The sequence below is a fragment of the Bos indicus x Bos taurus genome, chromosome 8, assembly GCF_003369695.1.
Source record: "Bos indicus x Bos taurus breed Angus x Brahman F1 hybrid chromosome 8, Bos_hybrid_MaternalHap_v2.0, whole genome shotgun sequence".
NCBI lineage: Eukaryota > Metazoa > Chordata > Mammalia > Artiodactyla > Bovidae > Bos > Bos indicus x Bos taurus.
The window spans coordinates 24,743,833-24,760,116 of NC_040083.1; the positions used below are offsets into that span (position 1 = coordinate 24,743,833).

The following is a 16,284-nucleotide window of genomic DNA, read 5'->3' on the forward strand; positions in this document are numbered from 1 at the left end:
AGAGCACTTTGAAGGAAAGGAACAGTCAGGGCAAAGACGGTATGGTGTGAGGATTGCCTAATATGCTCCAGGGGTAGCACAGGCCAGCGCAGCTGGAGCAGAGTGAGCAAAAGGGAGAGAAGTCAAAAATGAGATCAGAGAGCAGAGGGGCAGAACTGCTTGCAAGGGACCTTGCAAGGACTCCAGATTTCCTCCAGTGAAAACTGACTACCTTCCATTCAACAAAAGGTACGTTACACCTCCAACTATGTAAGAAATTTCAGAATAAAACTACTGAACAACAAAATACAACATCCTTATCTTCATCCTTGACTTTTGCAGCACAATCAAAAATACAGTCAATCTCACAAAAATACTCACTGGTTCCACCAATTCTTGCTATAGTGAAGTGAAGTCACTCAGTCGTGTCCGATTCTTTGCGACCCCATGGACTGTAGCTTTCCAGGCTCCTCTGTCCATGGGATTTTCCAGGCAATAGTTCTGGAGTGGATTGCCATTTCCTTCTCCAGGGGATCTTCCCAACCCAGGGATCAAACCCAGGTCTACCACATTGTAGACAGATGCTTTACTATATGAGCCATAAGGGAGGGCTCCATTAACTCTTCAATATTCTTTGATATTAAAATCATTCTCCTTTTGCAGAATTTATCCTGTCACCATTCTTTTCAATTTTCTTCTCTTTAAATAAGTTGCCTTACTATCAAATCCTCATTTATCAATAGTCTTACAAGCAACATCAGTTACATAAATTTCAAGCAATCTTGCATTTTATTAAGATTTCCAAGTTCACATTGCAAGAGACTAAACTACAAAGATTCAGACAGAGGGCAGTAGATAATCCCTAAAGTTTTATAGGAAGGAATATTTGAGTGGGAACTTCCTAAAACTAGTCAGTTCATTAACAAATATTTTCATGTTATAACTACTTTTGCTTTCACATGCAACTGGGGAGGTTTGGAATAATCAGTATATAACTAGGATCTTTGCCCCCTATGAACCATCTCAAATAGTTATTAGTGTTTTCAGTCCTAGCAGCATTTCTTTGACCAGATTAAGATCTTGGAGACATATCCCATTTGTTGATTCAACAAGTATTTACTGAGTGTTTACTCCATGATATTAACTGTAATAAGTGCTGAGGACATAGGAGTGAAAAAGAGACCTAGATCCTTACCTCCATGACAGTAAAATGGGGAAGGGAAGAGAGGAGAGTCTACCATTTTAAATTAAACAAATAATGGAAGATAGAGAAATGGAACATCCAAAATTCAACATTATGGACCTATAAAGCCCTAATGATCAGACCTCTTTCTAATTGCAATGGGATGCCATCAAGAGGTTTTAAAACAGGAGAGGACTTAAATTTTTATTTATGCTTTTCACAATAGCAAAGCATTTGTACATTATTCAATTTTACAATCACCTAGATTTTCCTGTATGTTACTGGCCACAATGATCAAAGGTTCAAAGTGGGAGAAATTAGTCATGCCCACAATTTTAGGGCAGCTGAAATTGACTAGAGCTTCTCATTTAATACAGTAAGCTTCATTCACAAGTTCTATTTTTATGTAATCATATAGCTTCTCTGAAGAACTCCAAAATATGAAAAATTAGAAACTAAAATTTTCTCTCAATACAAATTACTTTTTTTCTTTATATTATCTCTTTGCCACCCTATTACATTTATGTTAAACATTTAGTGGTAATTTCAAAGTTGCTTTCATTGAAGGAAATTTTCCTTCAGAGTAAAAATTCTCTCAAGAATTCTGTACTAAAAAGAAAATTCTATACTTACAGCTACAACAGCTTCAGCTACTCCAGTCAACACAGCTGGCCTCAGAGAATGCAGCAAAATCTTACTCTCAAGTAAAACAAAGAGCAGGAGTGTTGCACAATTCTCAGGACCCAGATTCATTAACAAGGTGCTAAAGTTAGCTCCACTAGAAAAGGAGAGAAAAGATTATGAACTATTTCACCAAAAGGTATTAAGATTTGCTTATTAAATTATTTTCTGAATATTTATAAATTGAGAATATAATATTAGCCTCAAGTCCTGATTTAGGACCTGATTTAGTTTTTATCACTGAAAAGTAGCAAAGTTAATGAGATGGTGTAACAGAATGATTCAAATTCATCCTTCAAAAACAAAGGGGCATGTATCAGGAAAGATCTTCCTAAAGAACAGCTGTTTGAGCCGAGCTCAAAAGAAAGAAGGTAGGGGTGAAGGTAGGGGTTCGTGGGGAGACAACATTTGCAAAGTTCCTGAGGCAAGAAAAACCATCTGCCATGTTCAAGGAATTGAAATAAACATATTGTGACTAAAGCATAGGGAAGGAAGGGGTGAATACAGTAAGAGATTATGCCCCAAATAAAAATATTTGCATTCTCCCAACAATTTTATACTAGCATTCTCAAAAAGACACACTGCAGTGTGAATAAAAAACTGAAGAACAAGAGCAAAAGGGTGCCAATTAAGAGGTTCATAATGAAATAGTTCAGGTAAAAGACCACGCGAAGCCTGGACTAGCAATGCAGACGAAGAGAAGCTAATAGATTCAAGACATTTTAGGAGGTAAAGTCAGTTCACCTGAAATATTTAGTAATAAACTGGATATGGGGAGGGGAGATGAGAGGAAGAGGGAAATACTCCCTACATCCAATTTTTCAACTCTGAGTGTTTCATTTTTAAAATGGTGAATGACCCCTGCCATCCAACCAGCTATCAAACTTAGAAACATTAAGGCTATTCTCAGTTTGTAAAAACAGCACAGCTCTATTATACTAACTCTTAAAATATTTTAAAGCATTCTGATCCAAGTGAATAAATGTATTATTTTATATACTATTAATTACCTTAGTGGTAAAGGTGTAGAAACTGGTTGTGATAATATTAATGCATCATGGACTGATAGCTTAAAAAAAGAAAAAAAAAAGATAAATTAACGAAGCCAGTTTTGAAACCTAAATATTTATTATCAAGGGTAAAATGGAAAACTGTTTATTATGCAGACTGACACAGTTTTGGAACCATGTACTAAAATATAAAACAACAGTATTTACTTAGAAGTATATAGTTCTTTAAAATTAAATGATCAAATCAAATGAATTTTGATTCAGTTAGTCAATTAAAATACACCTGTGTAAAAAAAGTAACTACTTTTTAAAAGCCTTATATGTATTTACTCTATATTTGGCAACTACTTAATATGTATTAATACTTGCTGAACTAAAATACATTCAAGATTAACAATACCTGACTGGAATCCTATATAAGGTTGGTAACTATCTTAGAAAAAATGTTTAAATAGCTTGCCTCTATAGATCAGAGCTACTCAAAGTGCCAGTCTACAAACTATTATCGGTCTAGGAAGAAATAGTATATATAGAGAAAGTGATTTAGAAACCTTTATGGCAATTTGACATTGCTCTCATATCCAATTACATTATCAGTGAACTTGTGTCTTTGGACAGGGTATAGACCTGTTCATGTCTATACTGACTGTTTATGTCACAAGCTATATGCTTATATAGGTCTGCCATCACCTGGAAATAAAAAAGAAACTGGTCCTTTAACAAAGACAGTTTGAGGAGTACTATTACAGACAACTTTACTTATGCCCTCCAACCATAACTGATTTCACATTTAATATTTATTAAGTCATTCTCATATTAAAAACTTACCCTCAACATAATTCTGGGTTTTATGTTATTAAAATCAGCTACATAAATTTAGGCCACAAATGGACCAGTGATGATGTCATGAACAAGTATTATAATTATTACAATTCTGTATACCCTAAATTCAAAAAAATAGTACAAAAGAGTATTCACTAAAAATACAAAATATAAAAATTCAAGGACTTAATGGATGCCTCTTGCTCTGCCTCAAACCCAAAGGGCCACAGAGTCCACACTGCAATGACTGGAATGAATATATGCAGCGCTCCCCTCAAACATATTCTTTTTTTATTACCTGTACCAGGATTCTCGGTCTTTGAGGTGAAGGAAAAGGGATGTTTTGCATAAAATGTGAAATGTGCCTAGAAAAAAATTTTGAAATAAAGACAATTACTTTTCTAAAATACTTCATGGATTTTACAGATCTTAAATATAATTTATCATCCCAGATTTGACAAAGCCATTTACCTAAAACTTAATAAACAAAAGTCAATGTGCCATTAGAAAAGATGTGACTTTAAAAAGACAGTAACTCCACATCTATTTTTCTGGCTCACAAAACATTTCCATGACAGAGAGATTTACAAATTGAAGGGAAAACATGTAGAGGTCAGTGAACACTAAAACCAAAACCTTACTTTAGTATCAATCAAAGAAATTGAAAGTGAAGTCGCTCAGTCCTGTCCGACTCTTTTTGACCCCACGGACTGTAGCCTACCAGGCTCCTCCCATCCATGGGATTTTCCAGGCAAGAGTACTGGAGCGGGTTGTCATTTCCTTCTCCAGGTGATCTTCCCAACCCAGGGATCAAACCTGGGTCTCCCACATTGTAGGCAGACGCTTTTACCATCTGAGCCACCAGGGAAGTCTCAATTACCTCACCCCTAACTTCTACATCCGTTTAGAGATTTTTTAACTTGAAATGGTCATTTGGGTTGGTTTGGGTATGTGTGCATCAACAGCTACTTTTCTCTTGGTTATTCAAGAATGAGCAGGAAGAACACACACAGTGCAACGTGTATGTTTCTTCCTTAGCTGAATTCTCACATTTTTATGTGATCATTCTCACCACCACTCCTCAGTTTTAAATTCGAAGTCAGGGATTCTGTGAAGAAGAGAGCAAGTAAAAAGTAGGATGATTGTGATTCTCCTTCCCTTTCAACTCTTTATGCTTAAAGTTAGGTAAACAATGAAATGTACATATATACATCCAATTTTTCCATCAGACACCCTTCAAATCATTATACATACTTCTCAATGGGAAGAGGATGTGGTCCAGACACAGAAAGTTTGTAGATAAACATGAGAAATTTTCTAAAAGCTTCAAAAAAAGGCCAGTGCGAGAGTAAACAAATGCATTTGTTCGAATTGATGGATTTAGAGACCATTTTTCTCTCCACAGGTGTCAACAGGCCCAGGTGCATAAGCTGTTTTTCTGTCAGAAGTTCTCGAGAGTAAGGCTCGTAAAACTGGATTGCAGCTCCATATACCTACAGAGTAAAAGAATTTCATGATAAAATTTGAGTGTTTTTTAAAACTTAATTTCTCTTTCTCTATTCCAAAAGAAATATTTGCTTAGAGTACATATGACAGATAAATGAAAAAAAAAAAAATCTGAAGCACTGCTGATGGGAATATAAAATGGTTGCAGCTATGGTGGAAAACAGTTGGCAGCTCCTCCAAAAGTTAAACAATTACCATATGATTCACCTACGTATATACCCAAAACAATCGAAAGCAGGGACTCAAATATTTGTACACAGCATTATTCACAATAACCAAAAAAATGGAAACAACCCAAACGTCCACCAACAAATGAACAGATACACAAAATGTGGTACAGTCATCCTTCAGTATTCAAGGGTGGTTGATTCCAGAACCCCAGCGGACACCAAGATCCATGAATGCTCAAGTTCCTTATACAAAATGTATGAGTAGTACAATCAGCCCTCCAGATCCACAGGTTTGGCATCCATAGATACAGTGGGCTGACTGTATATACATTCATGAAAAGAAGGGAAGTGAAAAGCAAAGGGGAAAAGGAAAGATACACCAATTTGAATACAGTCATATACTCATATGTATTATTCATCCCTAACAAGGAATCAAATTCTGAAAAATATTGCAACATAGACAAACCTTGACAACATTATGCTAAGTGAAACAAGCCAGACACAGGAAGACAAATATTCTATGATTCCATTTACATACGCTACCTAGAATAGACAAATTGGTAGAGACAGATAGTAGAAAAGAGGGACATACGGTAGGATTAGAAGAAGCTTCTGTTTCAAGTGATGAAAAAGTTCTGAAAATGGATAAGTGATACTTTTGTAAGTCTTGTAACTGAAAATAGATAAATGACACTTTAATAAATCTTCTAACACTCTATATATGTGTGTGTAGGTATATACATGTGTATATATGCCATATTTATGTCTGTGTGAGTTATATCATATTTATCCTTTAATTTACAGATACAAACAACACTCTCGGATACAATTATTTCAAAGTCATCTCAAGGGTTTTTAACAAGCAATATGACAAAAGCATCTCAAAGAGGCTCTGTTGTTCTCTACTAGTCAAGGTATATTTGGTAATTCAAGTGTTTGAAGATCTTTAAAAATTCATTTATACTTACTGCTTTCAAAGTGAGAAACTATAAATGATTATTAAGCTAGAAAGTTAGCTTACTTGTAAGCAATCCAGTCAATGCATTATTGGCCTTCATTCACTGAGTATTTTACTATGTTCCAGACACTGTGCTGGACACTTAACCTCATCTATCATCTTACAGTGGTTGAAAACATGACGGCTGCTCATGGACACAGATGCATTTTTGTTTGCTTCACAAAAGTCAGCCTCTGTCAGTTACACTTTTCAATAAAATTGTGTATTCTATCAAATATCCTATGAAAGGTTTCAATTTTTAAATTTCCACTGATCTGTAGTTTTATTTACTTTTTATTTCCTAATTTTTTTGCCATTTCTTTTTTATTTTAAATGATTATTCTTTGTCATTATTACTATTTACACATGTTTTGAGTTTTTGGAACCTACAAATATACATGTGCTTTAGAGAATATATACATTCATTTCTCCTGGGATATGCTCAGGTGTATAACTGTTGGGCCACAGAGTTATCTCTTATCCTGTTGATAACGTAGAAGTTCTTTAAATATTCTGAATACAAGACCTTTGTGGAACACATACTGTATCACATTACTTTCTCCTTTTCCACCTTTTTTCCATTTTCACCTTCTTAATGGTACCTTTGAACGAACAGGTGTCCTTAACTTCAATAAGGTCCTATTATTCACCTTTTCTTTCATGGCTAGTGCTATGTCTCTCCTTTCTGGGGGCTTTTGTCTTTGGTATTCCATGGTTTTACTATAACATGAAAATAAGTGGTTCTACATATATATATATATATTTTTTTTTTTTCTCCTTAAGATTCAGAGTACATCTTTCACCTGAAAACTCAATTTTTCATCAACCCTGGAAAACTCTCAATCAACCATTAGCTCTTAAAATGCTGCCTCTCCTCTTTCTAATCTCTCCTTCTGGATTATTAAGTATCTATTGGTCTTTTTGATTCTATTCTCTACACTTTAAAACTCCTTTTATGTTTTCCTGTGCCACGTTTGAGGTTAACTTATTTTCCACTTCATTAATTCTTCCTTCATGCATGACTTACCTGCTGTTTAAGCCATTGATTAAATTTTTAGTTTTAAGGATCATATTTTGCATTTCTAGACACTTCTTTTTCCAACTTGTCTACTCATTTTTCAAAATATCCTATTCTTTCTTTGATGTGTTGAGCTTCTCTCTTAGGTCTTGAATATTTCCACTATATATTCAATTTATAAAATCTTTGATATTATCATTCTATCATTTCAATATCTTAAAGGTATAATCCAGGTCTGTGTCTTATTGATTCTTCCTATGATACCTATGTCTTCTATCTTTTATTAGAATCTCATCTTGAGTCCTGGGTTTTGGCTTTATCTCTCCAGAGACTTTATATTTGCTCCTAAGAACACTCGAGTGGTATTAGTATCTTGATTCCAATTTTCATGTTGACTTCCCACTTTGGGCATTCTAGTACAAAATTTAAATAAAAAATGTATTGTGTCTGAACAGGATCCTAACATTCAAATAAGACATCTCATATTAAACAGTCTGTGGATTAAAAACATGGGCAAAACTGGTTTAATAAAAGGAAAACATATACCTTTTCAGCAGAAGAACCTGTGAGAACAAAAGTTGAGAAAACTGGAAGTGGGTATTTGCTTTGGGGATCCCAACATTCAATAGTAGCTCCCATCGGAAGGCAGAAGAGAGGGACACATTCTGAGAGTGGAAATGACTCATAGTCCTCTTCTGGATATCTAAAAATTAAACCTTTTGGAAAAAGAAGATAATGATAATTTATTTATCCATTGATTCCTTATTTTATTTATTCTTTTTATTTTTCATTCTTTGGCTACACTGCACAACTTGTGGGATCTTAGTTCCCAGATCAGGGAATGAACCCAGGCCCACAGCAGTGCAAGTGCACAGTCCTAACCACTGGACTACCAGGCAACTCGACAATTTTTTTTAAAACTATTTAACTTTTAAATAGTTATTTTTAAATAGTTATTAATATGTAAAACATACTAATAGGATATTTTAATTGCAAATTTTATATGTGAAATATTTATGTGTGAAATTTCAAGATCAACTTTTCTCTTGCCATATCAGAAATGAGAATAACAAATTTAACATTTATTTTTACTCATGGACTTAGAGTTCATTAAAACACTAAAATGTATTAAATATACTAGTTAAAATTCTATTTAACAGAACCATTAATTTATTTTTCCTGCATACTTCCAACGTCTTAGAGAATGCAAGAAACATTCAGGGAAATTTACCAACTATAATAATAAACAACTCAGGGAAGGGACAGTATTGCCAAGGCAGCAGAAATTATCTTAGCCCCTAAACTTATTTTGAGAGAGCAACAGTGTAAAATGAATGCAAGATGAAAAGTAAATGAGATAGAAACTCTTGTGACTAAGTACAAAGTATGAGAGATCAAGAAAGCAGGAGGAAAGGGGCACTCTGAGAAGCCTAACAAAGCCTCCTCAGAATTAAACAGCTACATGGTGTCTCTAATATCTCTAATATGCACACACTTCTAGGTTAAACATTTGAAAATCAGTAGCTGAATTTTTAAGTCTAAATTCAGTCTCCAAAACTCTTTATTCTAATATGTATGTCTTATATCAAATGCCTGAACAGTTTCACAAAACTTGTTTCTATAAGTTAATTCTGTAAGTTTAAGTGACACTAACACCTCAAAAAAAAATTTTTTTAAGGAAATCACATGTAATCAACACACTACAGCAATATCAACAGTATTACATTTTAAAGTGATACTGAAATTTATAACTGTCAGTTGCTGCCTTTATTTTCATATTATAAATTAAATGGTTTGATTCATTAATATGGGTGTCTTTATGAGGACAATTAAGATTTCTCATATATGGATCTGCCTGACTTCTCTGAAGTAAAACCTTATTCCAAAAATTGTGCATGACAAAAAGTAATGACACTGCTTCTTTTCACCAAGAAGTATTCCAGTATCTCTTCTATTTATAGCTGGAGCATACCTGTATTTTCAGTTTTTATCCCACCATACCGGTGGGATGAAGAGGTCACACTTAAATCTTTACAGCCCTTGACACTTTACTGTGCAGTAAGAATGTGACGATAGATTTCTCAAACACTTCATGGCAGAAAAGGTTCTCAGGCCCTCCTCTCTTCCATATAGCTGATTCTTTGCAACAAGGGAAAAAGGAAGCAAGTCCACCTCTCATGGCAAGTAACATGTGGTTTCAAATCAGACACACAGAGATAAGAGAAGGAGATATATAAGAAGTAAAGATGCAGTCTGACACCTTTCTGATTATCAAAACATAAAAAGGTCAGAAAGTAAGCATTTTCCACTCAACTAGACTAACAGTTCGAATGTTTATTCCACAAACGCTTGTTTGGAATAAAATTTTCTGTTCAATTAACAGTGTATTTTTGTTGGTAAGGGGTAATATTAATATATCCTATAGTATGAATTTAAGAAAACTTATGTCTTTACATGCTAAAGTTATAATTAACTCAATTTATGAATAGATCAATTCCACAAACTGTATAAGGGAGCAAACACTGTCTCTTCTAACCAAATGTTAGTGTGTAACAATTCCTATAGTAATAGAAACCTTTTCTTTTTTTCAAATTTACTTACCAGCTTTATATGCTATAGCATTAGAAGCAGGCACAGACTTCTTATAACACAGAAACACACTGGAACCCCACTGTAAAATATAAATTAGGTTTTAAAAAGACAAAAGAGTGAGTGAAAATCAATTGATTTTGTCAAATGTCTTCTAAAGATTTTGATTATTTCTTCAGGGAAGTCTATTTAAAACATGTTTATCAAACAGACTGTATAGTATACAATATAACAAAGCATGAAACTGAAAACACTAAAAAAAAAAAAAGGAGTAATAAAAAAACATTGCCACAAAAATTAAACTGATGTGAGGTTTGTTTCAAAAAGTTTAAAACTCTGTAATCATACAGAGGCTGCCTCTCTTTGAAAGAAAGAGCACAAAATGGAGTGGATGCTGAGCCCAATCTAGGGAAGACTGGGGCCACTAGATGCTATCAAGTCATTATCTCCAGAGTCAAACTGGTCTTGACTAAACAGCCTTGGGTGCATCGGTCAGCTCTGACTATATCATTTAGGCTTTCAGTTTGATTTAAAATATTTTTCAAAATAAACATAACTCAACATAAACACAACTCAGAATAAACGTAACTTTAGGGTCATCAAAAACTATAAATTCAATGCATATGTTGTATTTTTCTTTTTCACTACGACCCTTTTAAAATAAGCATGAAGACTACAATATCTAAGATAATTAAATAAACATAAGCAGTATCTCAACCCAGTCTCCCTGAAGTTGTCCTTGAAGACAACACTGAAACCCAAAAGCTAGTAAAATCTGTACATTAGTGTGATGTATTAGCACATACCAAGAAAAAAAAATCCCCTACTTTAAATATCTATTTTCTGGATGAAATTATTCTAAAACATCAGATCGCTAATGATTTTTTAAGTTACAATGAACTATGAAAATTAGAAGGCTAAAATTTTTTTTTTAAGTCATGAAAATATAAACTGAGAGTAAATAATAAGCCAAATGATAAACAGGAATCCAAAAAATTTTTCTTAATTTTCATATGAAATTTCGGAAATGAAACTTTATTCTTACCATTCCACAATTTAAGTTTTTATCAACTTTGCAGAAAGTATGGGGAGGGGTTTCTCCCTTACTGGTTACAATAACACAGATGTCAGTTACAGCCAAAGAATTCTGGGGCCGAATTAAAGGAGCCCTTCGATAAGTGATAAAGATTCTTTGTGAAGTAGTTGAACTATTGTTGACATTGGCACAGCGACCATAGGGTGTGGCTTGGATCACTTCACATCCTGGAATAAGCCTTTCTTTCCCATCATATAAAACTCTGTATGGAAGGGAAGAAAAAAAACTGACATGTAAACTTATGTCAGGTTAACACTACTTTTTTCTCCTTGATAACAAAATACATTTTTATTTTTGGTCTCCCCTGTTGTTTCCCAAAACTTAATTACAAACAAAAACTAAAATTATTACTTTGGGAATTATAAATCTCTTAGCTACTCTGTTTTAACAGTTAGAACACAATTTCAAAAGTGTAAATAGGATCAAACAATTTCTTTGTTTGTTTTTTTATTGCTTATTATAAGAAACATGAAACAAAAGAGAGGCGCTACTCCAACCATCCTCAGGTCAATTCTTAGAAGTTTTATCTAATATTCAGATGTTTTCACAAAACTTACTTTCATAATTCTCCTCAAAATTTTCCCTTTAAAAATTCCTCAACTGAAACTATAAAACACTGTTTAAAGAAATTACAGATGAGCTAATAAATAAAAAGGGCTTTCCCTGATGGCTCAGCAGTACAGAGCCTATAATGCAGGAAACACAACGTTCAATCCCTGGGTTGGGATGAGCCCCAGGAGTAAGAAATGGCAACCCACTCTAGTACACCTGGGAAATACCGGGGACAGAGAAGCCTAGCAGGCTACAGTCCATGGGTTCACAAAGAATCGGACATGACTCAGCGATAATCAACAACAACAATAAATAAAACGTCATCTCATGGTCATGGATTAAGATGACTTAGTATTGGTTAGATATCAACTTTCTGCAAACAGATCTAAATGGTCAACATAATTATGATCTAAATCCTAGCTGCTGCTGCCTGCTTTTGTTAAATAAGTTTAGGGCTTCACAAACCCTCATCACATAACCTAACTAGCTCCTTAAAAATATACTTTCACTATAGCTTTTTGTTCTTTTATGTTTAATAAACTTACCTGATAAGTACAAACAAATGAAATCACATTTTAGGCTCTAATGCCTTCATTTCAATATTTTTTTGAAAGGAAATAATCTAATGACTCAGTTCAATGCAGAGAAATTCAGTAAGGATGGACAGAAGTACATATCTTACTACACTTGATCTTGAAGTTAACAAATAATAACAGAACCATCAAGGATTTTAAATTTTCTATTCCTGTGCACCTTAAATAAATTGTATTCCCTTCACTACAGCAAAAGAAAGTCACCATACCCAATGTCAGTAAGGGGTGGTTTCTCTCTCCCTCTCTTGTAACAGAGAAACAATTCTGGACTTTTCAGACTTCCATAGTTCAAGTTTGCCTGGAGACCTGATGGAGTGGCTTCAACACAGGTGTAACCTTCAGGTACTGTTTCCCCAGCTGATTTGTTAATAACTGCAATGTCTGTAATTGGAGCTTTAGGTCCAGTTGACTTAGTATCTAAACGATTTATTTCTTGATCCAGAAGAGTAGATGTATCAGTGAGACCTGCCACAACAAAGTAGTCCACCACTCTTGGCCCTTTGTTTTCTATCATGGCTGCTACTAGGTTTCCTGGAAGAGAGACAGAGAAAGAGAAAAAAAAAATACATCAATTAAATGAAATGGCTTACCCTAACTCACTAAATTAAAATACTCCTGAGTTAATATTAACCAGCACACTTCCCAGTTGGATTTACAGTCAAACTGTAGTCACTCTGCAGAAGAAGCTTGTTATATAGCATTTAATCAGTTTTTACCTCCTACAAAGTAGAAGTTTACAGCACAAATTCATTTGTAAGACAACTATGATTCTATCATCTGCCTAAGGCCCTGTTAAGGATAATCAAACTATCGGAAGTAGGCCATGGTGCTTTCCTTTCAGCAAAATGCATACACACACACACACATGAACAAAATGCATTCACACACAAATGAACAAAATGTACACAAACACACAAGAACAAAATGCATACCATTTTAAAAAATCATTCTAAGTTACAGAATTCTTAGAGCAAAACTTTACATTTAAACAAATGAACTGAGTTCATCATGAATTATTCAAGGTCTAATAGAAAAAAATAAAGATACTAGTAATAAATATAATTGGGCTTCCCTGGTGGCTCGTAAAGAACCTGCCTGCAACCCAAGAGACATGGGTTCAATCCCTGCGTGGGGAAGATTCCCTGGAAAAGTGAATGGCAACCCACTCCAGTGTTTTTGCCTAGAAAATCTCATGGATAGAGGAGCCATGAGGTCATAACGAGTTGGACAGGACTTAGCAACTAAACAACAACAAAAAGCAATAAAAATAAACCAGTCTCTTAATCCAATCAGGAATATGCCCCTATAGGTAAAAAACTAAGTAAACACTGGGTAAACTAAGACTGTTTAAGTGTCAAAACTGAGTATGTTTAGGGGTCAAAACTAACTTATGTTTCAGTTCACTTCAGTCGCTCAGTCGTGTCCGACTCTTTGCGACCCCATGAATCGCAGCACACCGGGCCTCCCTGTCCATCACCAACTCCGGGAGTTCACTCAAACTCACGTCCATCGAGTCAGTGATGCCATCCAGCCATGTCATCCTCTGTCGTCCCCTTCTCCTCCTGCCCCTAATCCCTCCCAGCATCAGGGTCTTTTCCAATGAGTTAACTCTTTGCATAAGGTGGCCAAAGTATTGGAGTTTCAGCCTCAGCATCAGTCCTTCCAATCAGCACTCAGGACTGATTTCCTTTAGGATGGACTGGTTGATCTCCTTGCAGTCCAAGGGACCCTCAAGAGTCTTCTCCAACACCACAATTCAAAAGCATCAATTCTTTAGCACTCAGCTTTCTTCACAGTCCAACTCTCACATCCATACATGACCACAGGAAAAACCATAGCCTTGACTAGACGGACCTTTGTTGGCAAAGTAATGTCTCTGCTTTTCAATATGCTATCTAGGTTGGGCATAACTTTCCTTCCAAGGAGTAAGCGTCTTTTAATTTCATGGCTGCAGTCACCATCTGCAGTGATTTTGGAGCCCAAAAAAATAAAGTGTGACACTGTTTCCCCATCTATTTGCCATGAAGTGATGGGACCAGGTGCCATGATCTTAGTTTTCTGAATGTTGAGCTTTAAGCCAACTTCTTTACTCTCCTCTTTCACTTTCATCAAGAGGCTTTTTAGTTCCTCTTCACTTTATGCCATAAGGGTGGTGTCATCTGCACATCTGAGGTTATTAGGGGTCATTAACTATTTCATATATAAATACCAGAGACAGCATAAAAAAAATAACCAAAGAAGACAAATTTATATAAAATACATATTAAAAGACACTTAGGTAATACATGGTAGAAATCTAGAGAATATGAATGCTGAGTCAAGATTTCTATTATCTTTAAACTCAGCAACACTAAAAATAAAGTATCTGAGATCTTAAATATTTCTATGGATTTCATGTGCTTCTTAAAAATACTTTGTTAAGGTATAATTTACATACAATAAAATGTACATATTTAAAGTGTACAATTTGCTAAGTTTTCACAAATGTATACACCCATGAAACCATATCACAATCAAGATAGAGAACACATTCATCAACATCCAAAATACTCCTGTACCCCTTAATCACCCCTCCCTCCCCAGGCAATGAGTGACCTGCTTTGTGTCATTATAGATTAGTTTCTAGAATCGATATACATCAAACCACTCAGTGTATTCTTTTTTGGTCTGGCTTCTTTCACGCATTTATGTAATTATTCTGAGATTCGTCCACGTTACTGTTTATATCAACAGTTCATTCCTTTTTATTGCTGAGTAGTATTCCTCTGGCAGGCTACAGTCTGTGGGGTCAAAAAGAGTCGGACACGACTTAGCAACTGAAACAATTAACAACAATTCCATGTCTGAATATACCACAAGATGTTTATCCATTCACCTACATTAATAAACATACGGGCTATTTTCAGCTTGGAGCTATTATTTATATAAAGAAAGCTAACATGAAAACCCATGTACAAGCCTAACAGACATACGCTTTCATTTATCTTAGTCAAATTCTAAGATGGAATGAATGGATCACCTGGGAGGTATATGCAATTCTAAAGAGTGCCAAATCGTTTTCTAGAATGACTATATCATTTTACATTCCTATCACAGTATTTGAGAGTTCCAGTCATTCCACATCCTTTCCAACAGTCTAGAAGGTCAGTCTTTTTAATTTAGACTACATTCTATTATGCCTGTAGGGATACTTAGCTATAGATGTAATTTGCATCTTTCTAATAACTGGTGATGTTGACCACCTTTTCATGTGCTTATTCTCCATCTATATATTACCCTTTTCATGTATTATTGGATTCTACTTGCTAAAATTTTGTTTGAAATTTTACATTTGTTAATGAGGGATACCAGTCTATAGTTCTTTTTTCCCCCCCTTATACTGTCTTTAACTGATTTTGATATCAAGGTAATGTGATAGTACTGATGTTGAAGCTGAAACTCCAACAATTTGGCCACCTGATGCAAAGAGCTGACTCTTTTGAAAAGAGCCTGATGCTGGGAAATATTAGGGCAGGGGGAGAAGGGGACAACAGAGGATGAGATGGTTGGATGGCATCACCGACTCAATGGACATGAGTTTGGGTAAACTCCAGCAGTTGGTGATGGACAGGGAGGCCTGGTGAGCTGAAGTCCATGGGGTCGCAAAGAGTCGGACACGACTGAGCGACTGAACTGAACTGAATGTGATAATCTCACAGAATGACTTGGGAAAACTTTCTCCTTCAGTTTTCAAGAATTTGTATAGAATTGTTGTTAATTTTTTCCATCATCCAGGTCTAGAGTTTACTTTGAGAGTATACTGTAAACTCTAAATTCATTTCTTTTAACATGTAGGACAATTCAGGTTACCTATTTCTTCTTGAGTAAACTTTCATAGTTTGTGGTTTCATAGTTTGTACCAGTCTTAGTCCATTTAGGCTGCTATACCAGAATATCATAGATTGGGTGACTTATAAACAACAAAAATTTATTTCTTGAAGATGGAAATTCAAGATCACTGGCAGATTCAGTGTCTAGTAATGGCTGGCTTCCTAGGTCACCAAAGGCTGTCTTTTCACTGTAACTTCTCAGGGTGGAAAGGAGCAAAG

General features: G+C 35.0%; 1 protein-coding gene across 2 annotated transcripts in view; it reads right to left on the reverse strand.

Annotated features, from left to right (window-relative positions):
* DENND4C (DENN domain containing 4C) overlaps nt 1–16,284 on the reverse strand; it is a 117,852-nt gene that overhangs the window by 72,627 nt on the left and 28,941 nt on the right. For both annotated transcript variants that reach the window (XM_027549161.1, XM_027549160.1), the window contains exons 2-9: nt 12,406–12,727; nt 11,001–11,253; nt 9,968–10,037; nt 7,913–8,082; nt 4,930–5,168; nt 3,974–4,040; nt 2,854–2,912; nt 1,796–1,940 (exon numbers count right to left, since the gene is read on the reverse strand). In XM_027549161.1, coding sequence (XP_027404962.1) covers nt 1,796–1,940; nt 2,854–2,912; nt 3,974–4,040; nt 4,930–5,168; nt 7,913–8,082; nt 9,968–10,037; nt 11,001–11,253; nt 12,406–12,710 — 1,308 coding nt within the window. In that variant the 5' untranslated portion in view covers nt 12,711–12,727. The remainder of the gene's footprint in view (nt 1–1,795; nt 1,941–2,853; nt 2,913–3,973; nt 4,041–4,929; nt 5,169–7,912; nt 8,083–9,967; nt 10,038–11,000; nt 11,254–12,405; nt 12,728–16,284) is intronic.